This window comes from Cololabis saira, chromosome 4 (assembly GCF_033807715.1).
Source record: "Cololabis saira isolate AMF1-May2022 chromosome 4, fColSai1.1, whole genome shotgun sequence".
Lineage (NCBI taxonomy): Eukaryota > Metazoa > Chordata > Actinopteri > Beloniformes > Belonidae > Cololabis > Cololabis saira.
In genome coordinates this window covers 14,091,870-14,115,553 of record NC_084590.1, presented here as the reverse complement: position 1 = coordinate 14,115,553, position 23,684 = coordinate 14,091,870, and the positions used below count along the sequence as shown (strand labels likewise).

The 23,684-nt window shown below is 42.1% G+C and overlaps 1 protein-coding gene across 2 annotated transcripts in view; it reads right to left on the bottom strand.

Annotated features, from left to right (window-relative positions):
• igsf11 (immunoglobulin superfamily member 11) overlaps nt 1-23,684 on the bottom strand; it is a 170,371-nt gene that overhangs the window by 18,687 nt on the left and 128,000 nt on the right. For both annotated transcript variants that reach the window (XM_061720228.1, XM_061720229.1), the window contains exon 3: nt 5,799-5,962. In XM_061720228.1, the coding sequence (XP_061576212.1) occupies nt 5,799-5,962 (164 nt within the window). The remainder of the gene's footprint in view (nt 1-5,798; nt 5,963-23,684) is intronic.

Genomic DNA, 23,684 nt, shown 5'->3' with positions numbered 1-23,684 from the left:
CAATGCGTTGGTCAATGTAAAAAGGACAGTTAAACGTGAGGGATCCACCGATGTAAAAGGGGGATTTTGATTGTCGATTCTGTTTATGGTGCTGTTGATTACAGGTGGAATTGGCCAAAATCAGTGTTGGCAGGTAGGACCTTTTAAATAAAATTGGATTTTGACCATGCTGATGTCCTTCTGTGTGCGCCTATGACTTGTGGAAATTTAAAAATATCAAAACTGTTTTCCAGCAAGAGCTACAGATGGTACCTCCTTAAGTAGACAGTTTCCTTTGCTTTAAAAAAAAAAAAAAAAAAAATCATGTTCCTTTTACAAATCTCTTGGTTTTCCTTACACTAATTACTTCAGAGACCTAGAATCTATACACACAGGAAAAGTGCGTGACTATCTCATAGACAGTCATTAAGTCTTGTACTTTGAAATGTGGAGTGAACCGTGGTGGCTAAAGGCTGTTAACCATAAGGTGAGGCCTTACACAACATGGCGTAACAGCATTAAAGAAACATATGATGGGATTAATAACAGAAAACAAACAGCCACATTTGCACTGCAGAGAGCCTGTCGCTCTCCTGCTTTTACCTTTTACTGTAACAATGCAGCATTTCTGAGCTCGGCTTTCATATCTGAGCACGGAGAGATGTAAGTGGCCAGCGTGAGCTCGCTAAAGTGCTAATGCAGGCTGTGCAAGTGTTCTGTTCAGTAATTGTTAATGGCTTTCAGCATCAACTATAATCACTTATGACACTCTATCCTCGAAAATGACCTGTACTTGTTCTGCCGCCCCTCACGGCACTTTGTTTCATCGTAGTCTTTTCAAACGACTCGCCCGTTCCATATACACAACCTGGTGGCAGATCTGCAGTTTGCACTTTATTTGTTTTGTTTCGCGTGCATCGATTTAGCTGTTATTCTTTAAGAGTTGTGTGGCTGCAGGAGTTACGCTTAGTTCTTAAGTATATATAGATTTATGTATGAGCTTACCACATATTTTAGGTCTCGACATCATTTGCTGACGTGCATTCATTCGTTAGAGTATATGCTTTTGTGTTCACTGTTCTTTTTAGCTCCTTTTATGTGTACGTATAAGCCTTGATCCACAGGTGTGCACACGAGGGCACGACTGTGCAAAGGGTGCATTTTTATATATATTAGGGGTGTAACGATACACTAATCTCACGATACGGTACAATACACGATATTGAGGTCACGATAACGATACGATACGATATTATAGCAGTATTTTTTAACAACCTTGATAGAGGAACATATGACTGGAAAAAATTGTCTTTTATTTGAAAGACACATAATACAAAACAATGCTGTGCGTTTGCCCTATTGTTTCAGTTTGTAATTAAAACTGTTTAAGTTTTAAAGAGAAAGCCAGGCCAACCATTTTCCACAAACTGAACTAAAAGTAAATCTCAGGTTTGCATTATGATCTTCAGTTTCATACAAGTAACTGAATAGTTTCTCTCATGTATGATTTGACTTTTTTCTTTTCCAGAAATGTAACAACTAAAATTGAATAAATAAATACAAGTAAATAAATACATACAATTTTACATCATAAAAAAGATTGATTAATGCTCACCTTATAAGTGTAAGAGGAGATTTATTTTTGTTAAGAAGGTTATTTTGGTAATTCAGGGTTCATTATTTTATAAATATATTCTTTATATTCTGTAAATCAGGAACTATAATTACACTAGTCAGTTTATCTGTAGTTGTTACTATGTTTTAGATTGGGCGGAGTGATACAGCACTAGGTGTTGTGTTGATGTTCTGAAATCCTACGCTGTTGAGCGGACATTGAAGTACACGCAAACTCACGCAGAAGTTGTCCCCGTGTTTATCCTACTCACGACCCCAAAAAGGTTTAATTTAATAAGGTAAGGCTTAACTCTACACCAGACTTAAATAAGTAAAGGTTCAGAGCTCAAAACAGGACCGCAAAACGGGACTACTTTCTTCTGAGCGGAGGAAGATTTTGGTCCGCGCGGTCGCGGCTGCAGCCGCGGTCGCGGTCGGATGCGCGTTACTAGTCAACACAATAGATTAATATTAATAACCCAATATCGCGATACAGGTTGTCACCTCCACGACACGTATCGTGACGTTTTTGTACCGCGAAATTTCGTGGCACGATATATTGTTACACCCCTAATATATAGAAAGATGCATTTGGTGTATTTACACTTTCACTGTGCACTATGCATGTAAGCAGGAACTCCATGAACATGGAGCGCGAGCCCTGCATGTATGTGAATCTGCTATGCTTTTGGACCAGCAGTCTGTTCAAGGCCGGTTTGTGTGCCTGTTTTTGTGTACGCCATTATTTTCGTGTGTGTGGCGAGAACAGCTGCCACGCAGAGCCTGTCGTGGGCTTGAGTTAATTAGTGCAGAAGATGATTGTGTTATTTGGACGGCCGACCAGCACTGGGGTTCAAAGTGAAGGGAGGCAGGTGAGCTTGTACGGCCTGCAGCTGCATGTTAAACAACTCACACGGAATAACAGAAGGCCCGCAAGGGGGAGGAGAAACGAGTAAAAGTGGGGAAGGCAAGGTGAGAAAAGTGTAAGAGTGGAGGCTTATCAGGAGGGGAGTAACTAAACTAATGATTGAACATCGGTTAAGTTCATTATCTTTATTCATTTAACTACTGCTTAGGACTCAAAACAAACACACCTCAACACACGGAGCATTAAGATGGTTTTGTCTGAACAACTGATGCATTGTTTTCAAGGGAGAACACTGTCACATGACATAGCTGTCCTGCAGGCCACACAAACGTATTATGTGACCCCATTATTTGGACTACGAGCACAGATTTAAGTTTGCTACTACAACAGTGCTTTAAAGTTTTTTTCTATTTCAGCATAAATATGGCCAAAAACCTTCTCTGAAACCTACACTCTTTAAAATTAAAAATAAGGCAAATATATTACTTATGTTCATCTATTTATTGGAAAAAAATGACGATGATCCACCATATAGCAAACGTCTGTGCTTAGCAGCTGCTGCAACTCTGTTGTGCAGCAATAAGAGCAGCTTAACATTTGTAGTAACTGTTTATTAGTCTCCACACAGAACAGCTTCAGCTCTGGCATGTTGGTGGGTTTCCTCACACGAGCTGCTAACGTCACGTCCCTCCATCAGTTGCGTGTCAGGACTCTGACTTGGTTATACAAGAACCTTACTCTTCTTTAACCAGCATTTCGTAGAGTGACAGTGATTAGGTTTGTCTTCTGCAGGGTCTACTTTTTTCAGATTCAGTTAAAAAAAGAAGCCATTGTGGTTTTTTACACGGTGTGGTACAGAATATATAGTAGGTTTTTCAGTGGAGGTCATGCAACTTATTCTACCTGACGGAGAGAATAATGATATTGTCATTGAAATCACTGTTTTTAACTGATGCTTTCGCCAAATCATGAAGTTCACAATTATGTATGTAGCTGTAAACAGATTATTTTGGAGTATTTTGCTACTCCATGAGGAAACAGTGCACGTGTGACAACATCTGGAAGAGCCCCATAAATAACAGTGCTATGCATATAGACCAGAAGAAGTGCTGGTCTTGTAACAGTTCAGCATTTTTTTTATCAGCATCAAATAGTAAATAATAAATTGGAGTTTGATTTTCTAATCAATAATGTAGCATCTTAGACTAAAGATGTTGTTTCTTCTCTATTAATAATGTTATTGTATGGATCTAAGTGTGTTGGTGTTGGTATGTGTGTGTTGTGGTGGTCAAAGTTGGGAGGTTCTGTAAAAATAATTTAAAAAAAGAGCAAAGCTCCCAGCAGCTGCTGTGTCAATGTAAACAGAAGCTCAAAAATCTGTGGTCAGTCCAGGACGTAGCAGCTTTTCAATGATGATCAATCAGTAAAATATTTCCCCTAAAGGTTAAAGTGATTACTAGCAATACTGGAAAAATAAATGGCTATGATTAGCCATGCTGTTTGGCTTGGTTATAGCGAACTGCAAACGGTTCACGTTGGGGAGTCATGGTCGTCTCCTCCAGCCCTGCCACGTTCACCATCGACGGAGCATCATGCTGCAGTCTCTTCCTGAATTAGTGGGTAAATCCTGTTTTTCATCAAATACTCCTGGGGAGTCTGATCTTGAATTTGAATTTCTGTTTATGTTTTAGATCATATTTACGTGTATACGGACTATTTTACAACTTTCAAGCACTGCTGTACATCTATTTACCTCTATGAGAACCCCTACGATGCACATCACTAATTCTAAAGGTGCTGTCAGATGCACCGAAAAGAGAAATGCGGTTTCCGTTTATGCTCAGATTATATTTTTCTTTTTAACTTTACATATGTGGAATGTATATCTTTTTTGCAGAAATGTGTGGTTCCGGTTTGATTTGTTATGCCTGTCCAACCTGTGTTACTGACCCTGTGGTAGATTTGTGTGATTCTCTTTGCGCTGTATCTGAGCACACCTTGAAACAGATGGAGTTTCATGTACCTGCTTCGACTGTATCGGTGGAAGGGAAGCCGCGTGACCGTCCACGTGGTCCAAACGTGGAATTATTGCATTAGAAAACAAGTTAGGAGCATCTCAGAAGTATCTTTTCACAGCTGCGGCACTCATGTGCACCAGTTTACCTTCCACACATCTACAGTGGTGTACGACCGCTGGCAAAAACATGGGACTACCACTCACGGCAGATGTTCAGTCAGCTGTTTTATTTTGAAGGAGAAAAAAAATTGCAGATGTGGCAGAAAAATATTTCTTTGAACAGCTGAACATTTTGGATTTGTAAAACACACCATTAATAAAACTGTTGTGATTAATACCTTTTTAACGAAATAATTATGGACTCATTCAATCATGAGTAAAGTTGTTATTGTTATTTGCATTTTTAAAACAAGTCTAAATGTACAAATTAGTCTGCAGTCAGAAGATTGAGCTTGAGCGCTTAAAACAAGCTATTTCACATGGATGATTGTCATTTAAAATAAAGGAAACGATCATAAAACTCCATTAAGAGTCTAAAACGTGACGCAAGTACAAACAAAATATGGCTGTAGCGGTGAAACACACTGTGAAGACATAAAGGTGTCAGCACCTTGAAAATGCTTCAGCCAATCGAATGACATAAAAGTCAGTGTTTTTGAGTGAACTGAAAGAAATCGGCTAAAGAACGTCGGACAGAAACTGAGTGATGAATTGTGAATCTTCATTGGGCTGGTTGAGGATGTGTGGGTTCAGTAACACGCATAGAAATTGGCTGCCTGAAGAAAACCAGCACATTTCCACAGCTACACATGAAGCTGAACGTCAGATGAAGGACCAGGGGAGTTGGCAGGTATTACCTACGGTCAGTCCATCGGTGTACATTGACATTTTTGCATTATTTTCTTACTGTAGTCTCTTTCCTGGTTTAGTCAGCTGCTATCAATATTGTTTTTCGTTAGTGAAATCCACGTGTCAAAGAGCAAGGCCTGAATGGTCCCTTGCTAAATGAAACAGTTTTGTGTCATATCTGCCGTTTTGTGTTCTGTTTTTTTTCTTTCTTTTCTTAACAAATTGAGAAAGCTGAATGAACATCCTTCAAGAGTAGAGTTGTTTTCTTTTTGTAATTACACTCATGACAATCAATAAATACATGCATTTCTATTATGGAAAAAGGATTGAACAACTCCATCCAAAGTATCAAGACTATGTTTTCTAACATCCCTTTGATTCTGGGCTATAAAGATAAAAAAAAAAAAAAAGAAAAAGAGAAAGGTGACTTTTTATCCCCACTTTCAGAGAATGCGTGCGACTGATTGGTACCTGTTCTGGCCGGTTTGCGTTGGACAGCGGTATCACCATCCAGATGATGTTGAGGTTGTTGAGGGCAGCGCTGGTGGTGAAGGAGCAGGGAAGGACGGCCGCTTGGCCCCGGGCCACCTGGATGCTGGTCTGGGACACCGTCACGTCCAGCGCCCGTACGTACACTGCAGAAGGAAGAAAGGCAGTGATCAGTGTTCTGTTTTGCAAAAAGAAAGAAGGAATAAAATAGACAGTTTTAAGCAGAAATCCTGAACAGATGTGTGCTGAGATTGGCACATCCTGGCAGAAAAGCCACATTTTCCGGGTGTTTCTGTTGGCTTTTTGATCACCTCTTGTTCACGCTGAACCCAAACCTCCACTTTGTACTTTGTGCACACCAATCCATTCTCTACACCCGCTTCACCCCCTTCAGGGTGGTGGGTGGCGAGAACCTCCACCAGCTCCCGTAGGGGGACGAGGGGACCAACAGCCGGGCAGATATGCGCATACATATTTTAAAAAGCAAAAAATCCAGTTTAATGTCAGTGCATATCTTTCCTTAGCTGTCGTTTAATCTTTACAGCACAACAAACACCATGTCTGAAAACTAAGCTCCTTCCTTTGAAATGACGAGCAGCTAAACAGACATCAAGACCACACTTCCGAGTATCACATGAAATATGTAACAGTTAAATGGGGAAACGTGATAGGCTGCCTCCTAAGTTATTCATGTTATTCATCTCTTGAAAAAACTCGATATTCTTAGCAAATGAACATGACAAGTGGGGATGTTTTTTTCTAAATCCTGTGGGCATACAGCTCACCAAACATGATGAGAACTAGCCTTCTTGAGCAAAAAGAGTTGTGTCCCCTCACACTGAGAAACTCGGGAGCTGCCATCCTCATCTGGACTCGGTGGTCAGCCGCAGCTGACGCCGGGAGACAAATATGTGCATGCTGCATCTATTTCCAGACCAGCTAAAGACATTAGGACCTAAATCAAGTTAGATCACCCCCGCAAGCATGTATCCATGTCTAAAAACCCCAATGGGAAGTAATCTTATCTAAACACGGTGAGGAGGATGATGCACTGATTTAATTATGGATAATTGATCATGTCCTGTGAATTGTCCCTGTTACTGATAATGTAAGATGATGATCCTGCAATAAGTTGATAGTGGAAACCACCAGGATTTCATAGTTTGTGGTCAGGATTCATGCTTGATATAATGGAATTTAAAAGCGCCCAGGATTCGAGACACATATTAGATAAATTAAGGTTTTAAATGTCATTGTAATATTCTAAATCACTTTCCCCCCCCTTTATGCTGGCAGATACTGCAGGCCCTGCAGACTCACTGATTGGCCAATAGGAGAGAGGCAGCACTGCTGCTCTGCTCAGTTTTGGTTCATATGGGACATACTCACATACTCAAAAAGATTTCCTATAAATTATGCAGGAAATTTCACTTAGGGGAATCATCTTTTCCTGTAATGTCAATATGTATCATTTACAGCAGCGTGCTTCTTCTCCATAACTCCCTTCCTTAAATAATAACAATGTTCATTCGGCAGTGCCGGGTCTGCAGTGCCTATGTCACCTCACAGCTAATGACCCCCTCTCCCCCCAGCCATTCATCCATCCATTCATCCATCCATTCATCCATCCATCCATCCATTCATCCATCCATCCATCCATCCACCCGCCTCTTATGAAATCTACATTGTGAGACTGTCATTATGAATACAATAAATGACAAAAGTCTTAGGTCACTCCTCTAATCTGATCTTCTGTCCTCTGTGTACACACTGTTCACTTCCTGCAGTCAATCCCTGTTCTTATGGGAGATTAACAGTAATGAAAAAGTAGTTTCTAGAAAGCGTTACGACCTCAAAACACTGCGTTTGCAGCATCACTGAGACTGGTTCTCAGTGGTGACGTGCTACAGGTGTCAGGTGTAGTCAGGTAGTGGACTCCTGTAAGAGGGGAAGGATCGCCGGGAAATGAAAGGTACAGAAATAAGAAAGAATAGAAATAAAAAAAAGACTAAGAAAAAGGAAGAGAGAGGTAAGGGAAGAGGGAAAGAAGAGTTTTACCCCTGTTGGGAGGGATGGATTTATGTAAGAAGAAGAAAGTACAGAAAGATTAAAGGGGCTGAAGGAAGGAGCGGAAGAAGAAAAGAAATAGGGAGGAGAGGAAGGAAAGAAAGAAAGGGGAAGGTAAAGTAAGGGAGGGGGGATGAAAGAAACTGAAAGAAAGAAGGAAAAAGGAAAAAGCAAAAAAGCATGAAGGGAGATAAAAGAAAAACATGAAAGGAAAGAGAGAAAAGGGAAGGGAAGATGAAAATGAAGGAAAGAGGTAAGAAAGTAAAGAGAAAATAAAGAAGGATGAAAGGAAACAAAAGTAGAAAAAGGAAAGGACGAAAGGATCAATGGAGGGAAGGAAAGATGGCATGAAAAAAGGGAGGGAGGAAAAAGGAAAAGAGGAAAGAAAGAAGGAAAGGAAGGAAGGAAAAAGAAAAAGGAGGAAGTGCTTAAGGAATGAATGAAAAACGGAAGGATGGGAGAAAGAAGAATGGAAGGCGGGAAAAGAAAAAGGGAGGGAGTAAGAATGAAGGGAAAGAAAGAGAGATCCTAGAGGAATGAAGATGGGATCCTCTCATCATCTCTAAGCCTCCTCTAAGGCTGCAGTCTCCCAAGCTACAACAGCTGGAGGGCTCATTTCAAACCGCTGGATTAGAGAACCTCTGTGCTCCCAGCCGTAAGCTCCCGCTACCAAGCACAACACACACACACACACACACACACACACACACACACACACACACACACACACACATTTACCATACACTGAACTAGGGATGGGCGGTATGGACTAAAAAATGTATCACGATAATTTCTGGCTTTTATCCCGATAACGATAAAAATGACGATAAGAATGACTCTCAGATCCGCCACTTTCTTTCTTTCTTTCTTTCTTTCTTTCTTTCTTTCTTTCTTTCTTTCTTTCTTTCTTTCTTTCTTTCTTTCTTTCTTTCTTTCTTTCTTTCTTTCTTTCTTTCCTTCCTTCCTTCCTTCCTTCCTTCCTTCCTTCCTTCCTTCCTTCCTTCCTTCCTTCCTTCTTTCCTCCTGCTCTCTCCTTCCTTCTTCCCGTCATCTTTTCTCCCTTCCTTCCTTCCTTCCTTCCTTCCTTCCTTCCTTCCTTCCTTCCTTCCTTCCTTCCTTCCTTCCTTCCTTCCTCCTGCTCTCTCCTTCCTTCTTCCCGTCATCTTTTCTCCCTTCCTTCCTTCCTTCCTTCCTTCCTTCCTTCCTTCCTTCCTTCCTTCCTTCCTTCCTTCCTTCCTTCCTTCCTTCCTTCCTTCCTTCCTTCCTTCCTCCTGCTCTCTCCTTCCTTCTTCCCGTCATCTTTTCTCCCTTCCTTCCTTCCTTCCTTCCTTCCTTCCTTCCTTCCTTCCTTCCTTCCTTCCTTCCTTCCTTCCTTCCTTCCTTCCTTCCTTCCTTCCTTCCTCCTGCTCTCTCCTTCCTTCTTCCCGTCATCTTTTCTCCCTTCCTTCCTTCCTTCCTTCCTTCCTTCCTTCCTTCCTTCCTTCCTTCCTTCCTTCCTTCCTTCCTTCCTTCCTCCTGCTCTCTCCTTCCTTCTTCCCGTCATCTTTTCTCCCTTCCTTCCTTCCTTCCTTCCTTCCTTCCTTCCTTCCTTCCTTCCTTCCTTCCTTCCTTCCTTCCTTCCTTCCTTCCTTCCTTCCTTCCTCCTGCTCTCTCCTTCCTTCTTCCCGTCATCTTTTCTCCCTTCCTTCCTTCCTTCCTTCCTTCCTTCCTTCCTTCCTTCCTTCCTTCCTTCCTTCCTTCCTTCCTTCCTTCCTTCCTTCCTTCCTCCTGCTCTCTCCTTCCTTCTTCCCGTCATCTTTCCTTCCTTCCTTCCTTCCTTCCTTCCTTCCTTCCTTCCTTCCTTCCTTCCTTCCTTCCTTCCTTCCTTCCTTCCTTCCTTCCTTCCTTCTTTCCTCCTGCTCTCTCCTTCCTTCTTCCCGTCATCTTTTCTCCCTTCCTTCCTTCCTTCCTTCCTTCCTTCCTTCCTTCCTTCCTTCCTTCCTTCCTTCCTTCCTTCCTTCCTTCCTTCCTCCTGCTCTCTCCTTCCTTCTTCCCGTCATCTTTTCTCCCTTCCTTCCTTCCTTCCTTCCTTCCTTCCTTCCTTCCTTCCTTCCTTCCTTCCTTCCTCCTGCTCTCTCCTTCCTTCTTCCCGTCATCTTTTCTCCCTTCCTTCCTTCCTTCCTTCCTTCCTTCCTTCCTTCCTTCCTTCCTTCCTTCCTTCCTTCCTTCCTTCCTTCCTTCCTTCCTTCCTTCCTTCCTTCCTTCCTCCTGCTCTCTCCTTCCTTCTTCCCGTCATCTTTTCTCCCTTCCTTCCTTCCTTCCTTCCTTCCTTCCTTCCTTCCTTCCTTCCTTCCTTCCTTCCTTCCTTCCTTCCTTCCTTCCTCCTGCTCTCTCCTTCCTTCTTCCCGTCATCTTTTCTCCCTTCCTTCCTTCCTTCCTTCCTTCCTTCCTTCCTTCCTTCCTTCCTTCCTTCCTTCCTTCCTTCCTTCCTTCCTTCCTCCTGCTCTCTCCTTCCTTCTTCCCGTCATCTTTTCTCCCTTCCTTCCTTCCTTCCTTCCTTCCTTCCTTCCTTCCTTCCTTCCTTCCTTCCTTCCTTCCTTCCTTCCTTCCTCCTGCTCTCTCCTTCCTTCTTCCCGTCATCTTTCCTTCCTTCCTTCCTTCCTTCCTTCCTTCCTTCCTTCCTTCCTTCCTTCCTTCCTTCCTTCCTTCTTTCCTCCTGCTCTCTCCTTCCTTCTTCCCGTCATCTTTTCTCCCTTCCTTCCTTCCTTCCTTCCTTCCTTCCTTCCTTCCTTCCTTCCTTCCTTCCTTCCTTCCTTCCTTCCTTCCTTCCTTCCTCCTGCTCTCTCCTTCCTTCTTCCCGTCATCTTTTCTCCCTTCCTTCCTTCCTTCCTTCCTTCCTTCCTTCCTTCCTTCCTTCCTTCCTTCCTTCCTTCCTTCCTTCCTTCCTTCCTTCCTTCCTCCTGCTCTCTCCTTCCTTCTTCCCGTCATCTTTTCTCCCTTCCTTCCTTCCTTCCTTCCTTCCTTCCTTCCTTCCTTCCTTCCTTCCTTCCTTCCTTCCTTCCTCCTGCTCTCTCCTTCCTTCTTCCCGTCATCTTTCCTTCCTTCCTTCCTTCCTTCCTTCCTTCCTTCCTTCCTTCCTTCCTTCCTTCCTTCCTTCCTTCCTTCCTTCCTTCTTTCCTCCTGCTCTCTCCTTCCTTCTTCCCGTCATCTTTTCTCCCTTCCTTCCTTCCTTCCTTCCTTCCTTCCTTCCTTCCTTCCTTCCTTCCTTCCTTCCTTCCTTCCTTCCTTCCTTCCTTCCTTCCTTCCTTCCTTCCTTCCTCCTGCTCTCTCCTTCCTTCTTCCCGTCATCTTTTCTCCCTTCCTTCCTTCCTTCCTTCCTTCCTTCCTTCCTTCCTTCCTTCCTTCCTTCCTTCCTTCCTTCCTCCTGCTCTCTCCTTCCTTCTTCCCGTCATCTTTTCTCCCTTCCTTCCTTCCTTCCTTCCTTCCTTCCTTCCTTCCTTCCTTCCTTCCTTCCTTCCTTCCTTCCTTCCTTCCTTCCTTCCTTCCTCCTGCTCTCTCCTTCCTTCTTCCCGTCATCTTTTCTCCCTTCCTTCCTTCCTTCCTTCCTTCCTTCCTTCCTTCCTTCCTTCCTTCCTTCCTTCCTTCCTTCCTTCCTTCCTTCCTTCCTCCTGCTCTCTCCTTCCTTCTTCCCGTCATCTTTTCTCCCTTCCTTCCTTCCTTCCTTCCTTCCTTCCTTCCTTCCTTCCTTCCTTCCTTCCTTCCTTCCTTCCTTCCTTCCTTCCTTCCTCCTGCTCTCTCCTTCCTTCTTCCCGTCATCTTTCCTTCCTTCCTTCCTTCCTTCCTTCCTTCCTTCCTTCCTTCCTTCCTTCCTTCCTTCCTTCCTTCCTTCCTTCCTTCTTTCCTCCTGCTCTCTCCTTCCTTCTTCCCGTCATCTTTTCTCCCTTCCTTCCTTCCTTCCTTCCTTCCTTCCTTCCTTCCTTCCTTCCTTCCTTCCTTCCTTCCTTCCTTCCTCCTGCTCTCTCCTTCCTTCTTCCCGTCATCTTTTCTCCCTTCCTTCCTTCCTTCCTTCCTTCCTTCCTTCCTTCCTTCCTTCCTTCCTTCCTTCCTTCCTTCCTTCTTCCCGTCATCTTTTCTCCCTTCCTTCCTTCCTTCCTTCCTTCCTTCCTTCCTTCCTTCCTTCCTTCCTTCCTTCCTTCCTTCCTTCCTTCCTTCCTTCCTTCCTTCCTTCCTTCCTTCCTTCCTTCCTTCCTTCCTCCTGCTCTCTCCTTCCTTCTTCCCGTCATCTTTCCTTCCTTCCTTCCTTCCTTCCTTCCTTCCTTCCTTCCTTCCTTCCTTCCTTCCTTCCTTCCTTCCTTCCTTCCTTCCTTCCTTCCTTCCTTCCTTCCTTCCTTCCTTCCTTCCTTCCTTCCTTCCTTCCTTCCAAAAATCAGCTTTACACAAAAACGTCATCAAGGGGAATTTATCATTTTTACCGTGAGATGACAAATTCTTATCGTGAGGAATTTTTTTGACGGTTTATCGTGAACAGTAAAATATCACCCATTCCTACACTGAACACACTATACGTATACACACTTCTCATCATGCCATCTCCACTCAGACACACACATGTGCAGCACTCTGGCGCACATGTAGCCTCGTCGGTGCATGTCAGCGGTGACATGTACGGTGGCCCTTCGGGGACACGTCTAAAGAGACGGGAGCACTGCCTCATTATTGCAGACACTTCTGCCAAAGTTCCACGCCGGCCACTCAGGAGAACGTCTGGTGGACAGCTGCTCCTCACAAATACGCCCTCTAAGAGGTTTGACAGGCAGCGGGTGACAGGGAGACGGTCTCTGTCAAATGAAAACGAACAGTAACAACAAACTGAATGGTGCAGTAACTTCACACACTGAAAGGAGGCCACAAAGTAGGGCTGTTCGATTAATCAATTTTAAATCGTAATCGCGATTATGTAATTAGAACGATGTTAAAACGTGAAAATCGTAAAATCGATTTTTCACTTTTTATTTATTTTTTTTACACCTTGTCTGCACACATATTAATGATTGATACCATATTAATGATTGGTGGAAATACCTCTCAATACCTGCGACAAGTGCCCCATGGGAGAGGCTCTTTAGTGTAGGAGGGGGCGTTGTAACATGCCACCGGGCATCCCTCAAGCCAGATGCGGTACACCGGCTCGTGTTCCTTGCAAAAAACTTGCAAATGTGAATAGCAAATGTAATGACTGACATTACACACCTCTACCTCCTTCATGGGTTGCATTATTATTTAGCATGCAAAGACCCAGTTTAGTTTAATTAGAAAATGTCTTGTTTTATATAATTGGAAATATAACTTACTGTATGTTTGCAAGTGCTGATTTTTTTTGTCAGAGATAAAACTTTATATTTTATTATATTTTTTTAAACTTTTTTTTAAAGTTTTTTAAATGAGTTTTGCACTTTATTAATTCATTTTTGGTTTAATAAGAGCAAAGTTTGCACTTAAAGCCCAATGGGGCAAATGTTCAATAAAAAAAAACCAGCATATTTGAAATCATTTCTTTGCCTTTTGTCAATTCACAAAATAATCGTAATCGTAATCGAAAATCGGATTTTGAGAGAAAAAAATCGAGATTTTATTTTTGGGCAAAATCGAACAGCCCTACCACAAAGCTGTTTATATCATATTTGTCATTGTTTTTAATCATCTGAGTTCAACAACAATCTGATGTGATGAACTTGACGGTAAAACAGCAGTGGGGATTCCACAATTTCCTTTTCTATTATTCATACAAGAGGCTGGGTTTTTACAGCCTTTGTCGTGTCCTCAGACTAATGTGCATTCAAGTACTGAGTTGTTAATCTGAATAGTTCTGCCGTCCAAAGCAGAGCTTACACCGTCTATATTCTATCAGCAAACATCTTCACTCTCACATGTCGCCTCAAACTGCCCCCAGGATTCGCTCAGCTGGACCCGTTTAGGACTAACTGACACAAGAAAAGTCAGGCACTGACCATCCACCGTATCTGCAGCGGCTGGTACACACGCAGAGCCGCACGGCAGACCGCTGTGGACTCTTACATCTTTCATATCCTCTTCTGAATAATTCATTCAAGTCGTCTTGATTCAGTTTTGTCAGCTGCCCTCTGACTAGAATGACATTATAGTCAATGAAAATACTGCATGTCAACTACGGCTTTTCTTTAAATATAAAGTAGATCAGCATGTGGAATATGTGCTAAGTCAGAGAAGGTTTGATGTTTAATAAGATTTAAGTGGAATGCATTCACAATGCGAGGCAGGGAGCTAAACGGATGAAGATGCACAGGAACAGGCGCAGGTAAACGGGGAGCACAGAGAGAAAGGTGGAGGGAAAATAAATTAGGAGAAAGAATAAGAGACGGAAAAGAGAGGTGTGAAAAGTGGAAGGGCGGGAGAAAGCGGAGACGGTGCTGCTGTTTCCAGAGAGGCCTAATTGATCGAGTCACCCGAGGCGGCGCTTGAGGAGCGAAGAGGAGAACCACCACAACAACTTGGCTAAAACAGCTATTCCTCAACTTTCAGTATCCAAGTGTCAAAACTGCTGTTGATTAATGCATGAGGAAACCATCCACCTCAGAGAGCAGTGTGTGTGTGTGTGTGTGTGTGTGTGTGTGTGTGTGTGTGTGTGTGTGTGTGTGTGTGTGTGTGTGTGTGTGTGTGTGTGTGTGTGCTCGCTCTGTCAGTTGAGCTAAGGTGATTGGAGAACAAATGCAGGGTGAATTTAGCACTTCCGCTCCCTCTCATTCACACACAAATACACACACGCACTCACTCACACACACACACACACACACACACACACACACACACACACACACACTGCTCTGCAAGTCATTTGCATTCTGTGTTTTTATTCATGTGGCTCTTTTATTCATAAGCTTTACTTTTATTTCTGTTTCAAACAGATGCCCCTGATGCTGTGATGTGATGAGCCTCTGGCACAGCTTCACCGTGTGGGCTGGGACACACACACACACACACACACACACACACACACACACACACACACACACACACACACACACACACACACACACACACGCACACACACACACACACACACTTACAGTGGAGTGATTGATGATGGTGTGAAGAAAAATGACTGAAAAAACACAATTTAATACACATGTAAAAGCGAAAAAGAAGCAGCACTTTATGTCTAAATTGTTCATCTTGGACCTCAGGTTTCAATCCAATCACCCCAACTTTGAGGGTATTTAAACTTCACAGTGTCAATAACGGTCACAATTCAAAACCCGTAACAGAAAAAGCACTGAGCATAAAGCCATGCAGGTCCGTCTCCCGGCTCGGTCTGAACGGATGGCACATCTGACGACATTTTATGTTCCATCTGCATCTTTGGACAGAAACTGCTATTTTGATCGTTCCAGTTCTGTAACGTCCAGATAAATAAATGGATAAATACATTTCGACGGAGCCGTAAACAGATCTACATGCATTCATGTGCACTGACACCTGTGCCCTCGCACAAGCGGCGCTTTGTGTGCCGTTCCATGGTGAAGACCCGGGGGCTTTGGGATGAGTTCTGTGCGTGTAGGAAGCGGACCTCGCGCCGTTGCGGCTGCCCGCCGGGCACCAGGGCCGACCGACGAGCCAGCAAAGACATTCCTGTGAAACTCAGGTGGTGTAACTGTGTACCCAGCTGCTCTACGAATCAGGTACTGGGCTCAAAGCGCTGCCGGGGTACACATGTACTCTCACAGAACCGACCGACAAATGTTTCAGCAGAGCTGTCTCATTGGTGCCTTTTGCTTTAACGCTTTGTTGACTGATGTCGGAGATGTCACTGAGAGCTGGAGTTAGCTGAGTTTGTCAAAACAGATGGTTTTGATTAACTTTTGTCATGCCAGGAGCCATCTAAAAGTCCTGAAACCACTTTTTCATTTATTTGTTGAATGCATTTATTCAAGGAATAAGAAAATTGTCTTGTCACATCTGTGTCTTGTGACTCACTTACTTACTTACTTACTTGTGTCTTAATCGGAATTTATGATTTAGACACCCTCCTTTATCCTAATGAACATTAAATTACATTTTGTTCATTTTGCAAATGTGCAATTCTAAATGTATAAAACCTCAATACTAGGGCTGGGTGATATATCGAGATTTTAATATATATCAATATATTTTTCAAACGCGATATGGTACGAGACAATATCGTTTATATCGATTTAAAAAAAAAAAAATGTTTTTTTTTTATTTTGATATAGCTTATTTTGTGACAAATTGACTTGAATGTTTTATTTGAGATTGTCACAAATGTTTTGTTATTTGCACAACTGTCAACCTCAGTGGAAAAGTCTGCCTGTTACTGTCTACATTGTATTAATTGTACAGTGTATTTTAATTTAATTGTTATGCAGGAAAGGGATATTTGTTTTATTTTATTCAAGAAGCATTTTTATTCTATATATGCAGGCAGTTTATTTTTATTTCATTTGTTTTATACATTTTGATATTGTGCAGATCTCTGTTAACAAAGGAACCTGTGTGACATTTGGCACGAGGCTTTGTATTAAAACTGATTGTTTTTTTAAGGGTTTGCCTCAGAAAAAAATGAAGCTAACAGAGATGCTATGCTATAATGCTTTGGGGGAAACCCCAATTAAGGCACAGAAAAAATATCGAGATATATATCGAGTATCGCCATTCAGCTAGAAAATATCGAGATATGACTTTTGGTCCATATCGCCCAGCCCTACTCAATACAGTAAAGCCCTTACACATCACCCGTGATAGTTAATGTCATTTGTGGGGATGTGTTGATGCCATAAAAGTTATATTCCCTAGCCAAGGCTCACAGATGATGTTACACCACAAAGTAAACAAACTGAACATTTACAATGCACTCGTATAGGAATGATCCAGAGGGGCCGTGTTACAAAAGGTCAATATTGTACAAAAATGTAAACGTTGAACCCGTCTGAAGTGTCCGGAGCACACAAGCCTCTGATTCCAGCACAATACCACTGACTAAAGCCGACGTTAGGCTTGTTTTGCTGCTACTAATTTAAACATTTCAGAAATCATTTAGAACTGCTAAATTGAAGTGAATGCAATAAATATAACCTTTCCTTTCCTTTCCCGCTCTCTTCAGCCGGTCCAACAAATGAAAGCCCAGTGAAGCACTTTAAAACCTCTTGCTCATCCTCATCCTCATCCCCTGCCCCACCCTTCCCATCTGACCTATTAGCCAGAAAAACCAACCCATGAACAGCGTCCAGTCACTAGCCTACATAGCTTAATACTCTTCTCTTAACAGGACTGTGTCTCAGTAGCACAGATTATTGTGCAGCCTAATGCACTGCTACCATAAACACGTCACACAAGCATCAACATGTAGCATTGATCACACCAAGTGCCCTGAACCGTGTTCTGCACATTTCACAATCTGGATTCTGTACCATTCATATCCCAGTGAAATGGAGTATATGAGATAATTTAGAGTGACAAAAGTGAAGAGAATATATTTCTGTTAACGCCAGAACTGTCTTAATTAACCTGCTCCAATCACAACACATGGTCGAAAGATCACCTGTCTAGAGCAACAAGCTTTGAAAGGGGAAACTTTTCGCCAACATCGCGGTGGCTGATCAACCAGAGCTCGTGTGTGCTTATTTGTGCGCTCCGATTGAGCAGAAGGTTAAAGTAGGCCACCGCCCTCGTGCACAGATAAGCCCGGGCACTGGAAGACGACTGCTAAAGCAGCACACAGATGGCTCTGCACATGCATCCCTGGACGTGGCCACAGACAAATGAACCAAAACGTCAAGTGCCAACTTCAACGGGGTCCGCCGACAACAAACATACAACTTTAATCTGAAATATTCCTCACACTCTCGCCTGCCGCTTCTGGGAAAACAAATCACGGTTATGTAAATTGCAAGCGCGAGCACATATGTATGTTGTCTTAAATGACAGCTGAGGAACCAGACCTGGATTCCCCCCCGCATAGAGCAAGTTGTTTCCTGTCAGCCGCCAGCCACTTCCCACCTTTTATACCATCTCCGTGTGCAGTAAGTGCGTTAGCGTGGCAAACCTGTCACTGTGTCTGCATGTAAATCTAATATCCTGGCAGGTGTGCCAATCTGCCAGTAAGGTGATACGAATGGCAAGCGGCTTCTGTTACGCATATTTTTTTATTTGGCGGCCGTCATCCTCGAGTTCCTTTCAACTAGTTTTCCAGGCTGTGGAAAAAATATCATTTTATGAGGTGGTAAGTCCATGATTTATTTCTTGTGCCCAGGTGTAGATTGTGTAGAGATAAGAGCAACAAAAGCCCCTGGAGGAGCTTAAATTTACTTGGATAAATGACATTATTTAGATAGATTCCACACAATTACACTGAAGAATGTGTTCAAGGGGGGGTGTTCAACCCCTTCATAGTTCTTTTTTCAAATGAAACGCTAAACCTGGTGTGCTGTAGACAGGTAGGATAGCATGCCTTCCTTCCCGCCTGTCAGGTAAGGCCAGAGTCCCGTCTGCACAACACAGGTTAAGACAGCCGTCTGAGCTTCTCCATCATCCAACTCGAGCCAACACTGGGATAACACTGGTGAACTATTCCTGGAAGTAGCATTTAGCCCGAGGTAACCCCGTCTGATGCTGCGCAGCTACAGTATTAATTGGCTTGCAGGCAGAAATTACTCCTTCTCTAACTTCTCCAGCTCTCCTTTGTTCTTCCCTTTGTTGCCTTTCCCACTAATTCTGCCTGGTTTGATCTTTACTTAGCTGTAGCTCTCTTTCAGTAGCTCTCCAAATGAAGATTGTGGTTTTAAAGCCGCCAACACTGGCGGAGCCGCCCCGGGAGAAGTAGCGCTCCCCCCAGTGATTTGGTCGGTACGGGGCTCTAGCGATAAAGGCTTTCAGTGATTTATCTTCTGCTGGGGTCCATGTGTGGCTCACCTCCATTGTGAACTAGGGATGGCCGGTATGGACTAAAAAATGTATCACAATAATTTCTGGCATTTATCCCGATAAAGATAAAAATGACGATAAAAAAAATACCAATTCAACTCCATCTTTTTAACTATAAATCTATCTCGCTCTCAGATCCACCATGTTTGTTACACAAAAACATCATCAACGGGAATCAATCTATCTTTCTTTCTTTCTTTCTTTCTTTCTTTCTTTCTTTCTTTCTTTCTTTCTTTCTTTCTTTCTTTCTTTCTTTCTTTCTTTCTTTCTTTCTTTCTTTCTTTCTTTCTTTCTTTCTTTCTTTCTCTCTCCCTCCCTCCCTCCCTCCCTCCCTCCCTCCCTCCCTTCCTTCCTTCCTTCCTTCCTTATTTTTTCCCTTCCTTCCTTCTTTCCTCCTTCCTTCTTTCCTCCTGCTCTCTCCTTCTTTCTTCCCATCCTCTTTTCTCCCTTCCTTCCTCCTTTCCTTTTTTCTCCCTTCCTTCTCCCCTTTCCTTCCTTCCTTCCTTCCTTCCTTCCTTCCTTCCTTCCTTCCTTCCTTCCTTCCTTCCTTCCTTCCTTCCTTCCTTCCTTCCTTCCTTCCTTCCTTCCTTCCTTCCTTCCTTCCTTCCTTCCAAAAATCAGCTTTACACAAAAACATAATCAACGGGAATTTATCGTTTTTACCGCGAGATGACAAATTCTTATCGCGAGGAATTTTTTGGACGGTTTATCGTGAACGGTAAAATATCGTCCATTCCTACTGTGAACCCTCCTTTAACTCAATGCTTCTCATGCATTATTACAGGAAAGGGCAGTGCTGCTGAAGCGCACCGTTATGACTGCGGTTCGGCAAAACTTGTATTGTGTTTGATGCTGGTTTAAATTTTACTGGTTGCAGTAATTGTTTCAAATGGAGAGAAGGGCATGTAGCAAAGAAAACGAGTGAGATCCCTGACTAAACACAAGAATAGTGACTGTAGTTATACTTTCACCTCTCTTTAACACAAGTACATCCATCTCAACACAGTTTCATTGCTTAATAGCGTTTCAGATACATTAAAGCCAAGAGGTCTTGATGCTTCTGTCAGGGAACCACTCCGTACATCACAGAGCGATGTTTAAAAGTTACGTTTACGGTTAAAACAGTGACCCATCAAGAACCAAAGTTAGCTGAAGGAATACTTTCAAAGCTTTTCACAAAAACCATTGACTGCACTTGAGTGGCTGTGACACCAACTTACAAGCCAAATGACAGATGCTACAGTTTGGAGAAGAATTGATTACCGGTACCTTTCAAATTAAACATAATTCTAATCAGATTTAAAGATCTTGTTTTGTTGCATTCACTGCCACCATTTACATTCCGGGTGGGTCATGCCATGATTAATACAGCAACAAGTCTCTGTCAATACGGTTACTTGAAAACACGGATTTTTCCTTTGCTATTGTTGGAAAAATCAGTCCCAAAGAAGAAGAGTGTGCCGAGGTGTGTTGTTTGGCATTCAGCAGTTGCAAATCTCTACATAAGGGTCAGCTCATATGAGAATTCAGATGATATTACATTATGTCATTCTGTGACTGGCTGGACATAAGCATTTCTAATAATAGCAAGGCTTACCATCCTCATGTTCAGTTTTTTCCCATCAAAACACAGTCGTGCACGTAAAGATGTGATCATTTTACCCTTCAGAATTCATAACCTTTGCCACTGAAAGATAATATTGTGTATTACGTTATGTTCAAACGTCAGTTCAGTAATATAACATGTTGAAGATACAACTTCCTTGTTTCTTTCGGTCTCCAACCAATGATTGACCATGACCAATGATTCTGATGTACTTATGGAAATTATAAACTAAGGCACAGTTAATGTGATCATTAGGAAAAAGTCAAAGCTCTGTGTGTGGAGATTTTCAAACTTTTTTCATCCAACCTCTTTGATGCGTGCTTGTGCCAAGGTGTTGACCAGCATGGTAATGCTTCCTCACTTATCCCTCTTTTGGATGTTTGATGTAGGTCAAATGCTGGCTCAGCACAGCCTGGGAACCAGCCTGCGTTCTCATTCTGCACACTGGTCAAATTTACATCCCATTACATTCAGGGGAAACTTTTTTCTGCACTAAAACACATGCATGCACACACAGAGATGCACAGACCTCCATCGCTCTTCTACGATTCAGCAAGAAAAAGGGGGGTTCTGAGAGAAAAAAAAATCTGCACAAACACGCTGAGTGAGCAGTCTTCAGCCACTGAAGGCTTTTCCTCAGACAGCAGAAGAAGCCTGGAAGTCAAAAGCAACAAACTCTGACGAGTGAAAGGAACATTTCAGACGATCTGATTGGCTGACATGGACTTGTCGAGCCTCAAACAAGCTTATGGACTCAAATCATAAAAAACTATGGTGATATGAAAAATGCAAAGCCAGATCAAAACAAAGGCATTCAGACTTTTATTTATGTGTGTATTTATGTATAAAAACAAAAGTATTTCATTTTGATTTATATTTTATTGCATTTCAGACCTGCAACACTTTCCATGAAAAAGCTGAAAAAGTAAAGCTTTTACCACTTTGTAATGATACCATCCCTCCTCAACACACCTGTGGTTTTACGCCGATATGCTGAAAGATCCAGAGACGTCTCTGGAAAAGATCATCTTAGAGGCAGCTTATGTTGCTCTAACATCCCAGTATACCTTTCAGCATTAATGTTGCCACCACAGAAGTATAAATTAATTTTTTCCAAAAGCACAGATAAGAACCCATAGCAGACTTGTCATTTACCAGTCTTTATGGTCCTTTTTGTTTTGAGTCCAGAGCACATTGTACCATTTTCTACCATAAAGAAGCATTGTGAATACAGATTTGTCTGAACAATGTACTGTACTGTGCTGTACAGAGCCCAAAGCCACAACTGGAAATGTTGATATTAGGCTTCATTTTTACACAGTAAAGTTTTAACTTGCATTTGTGACTGCAGGCCTGTATTATAATACTTGACAATAGTTACATCCTCCGATGCTGACTGATGCAGTAACGTGAGTTGGAGTGAGTTAATTTATGCACCGAGATGTCCGCAGATTGAATCATTAGGTAATATTACGCACTGCAGAAAGAGAAATCTGCAAACCCCTTCGTTCTTACTTTGAGGAATGCTGTTTTTAAAAATGTAAATACTTTCCTCCCTCAAGACTCATCGTTTGATAGACACAGTTTGTGTAACAAATCATCACTATAAATCACCTGCTAACATCTAATTGAAATATCATCTTTACTTTTCTTTCACCTGCTAACAAGCACTGACTCTCTCCCCGGCCAGCTTTCATCCATAATGTGTTCGAGGCCTGAAATTATATATATATATATATATATATATATATATATATATATATATATATATATATATATATATATATATATATATATATATATATGTATATATATATATATATATATATATAAAAGTGCAACCTTTGTCACCCCTTCATCCAACAAGATTGGAGTTTGGAGTTTGATAAGACTTCTGTCAGTCAGTGACCTCCTCCGTAGCAGGCCCTTCATAAACCTTTGTGTGTGTGTGTGTGTGTGTGTGTGTGTGTGTGTGTGTGTGTGTGTGTGTGTGTGTGTGTGTGTGTGTGTGTGTGTGTGTGTGTGTGTGTGTGTGCATGTGCTTGATAGAGCAGAGCCCCAGTGCTAAGCACATCTGCTCCGGACGCCTCTGGCATTGCCATATGGCTAGCAAAAAAAAAACCCAGAAAAAAAATAAAAATAAAACCCCTCAGACTCCTCCTCCACAAAGAGAGTTTTAAATGACAAGAGAAAATCAGGGAAAACGAGTGTGCGCCTATTATGGAGAGAAAAGACGTGTGCGAGAGCGCGCAGGGGAGCGGCGGCGGGAGAGTAAGAGCTGATGAGGGAGGACCTGCACGTGCTGAGCGGACGGATACTCTCCTCTGCGAAACACTAATGCTTTAAACACCCTGACACGGCGACGCTCCTCCATTCACAACAAGCCCAGGTCAAACACTGATTACATAACAGCCCAGCTATTATTAGCTGCAGTCTTTGTTTTGAGTGGAGAGGTAAATGACAGGATTTTGATGTTTTTGCTTTTCACAGTGATTTTCCACAAACTGTCACCGCTGACGATTACAACAGTAACGTAGCCCTGACTATGATACGTACCGGAGGACTGACGCTAGGGCTGGGCGATATGGACCAAAAGTCATATCTCGATATTTTCTAGCTAAATGGCGATACTTGATATATATCTCGATATTTTTTCTGTGCCTTAATTGGGGTTTCCCCCAAAGCATTATAGCATAGCATCTCTGTTAGCATCTCTGTTAGCTTCATTTTTTTCTGAGGCAAACCCTTAAAAAAACAGTCAGTTTTAATACAAAGCCTCATGCCAAATGTCACACGGGTTCCTTTATTAACAGAGGTCTGCACAATATCAAAATGTATAAAACAAATGAAATAAAAATAAACTGCCTGCATATATAGAATAAAAATGCTTCTTGAATAAAATAAAACAAATATCCCTTTCCTGCATAACAATTAAATTAAAATAGACTGTGCAATTAATACAATGTAGACAGTAACAGGCAGACTTTTCCACTGAGGTTGACAGTTGTGCAAATAACAAAAACATTTGTGCAAATCTCAAATAAAACATTCAAGTCACAAAATAAGCTATATCAAAATCATTAAAAAAAAAAAAATGTAAAAAAAATTTTTTTTTTTTAAAATCGATATAAACGATAGTGTGTCGTACCATATTGTGTTTGAAAATATATCGATATATATTAAAATCTCGATATATCGCCCAGCCCTAACTGACGCAAACAAATAAACTGCTGTGCATCTGT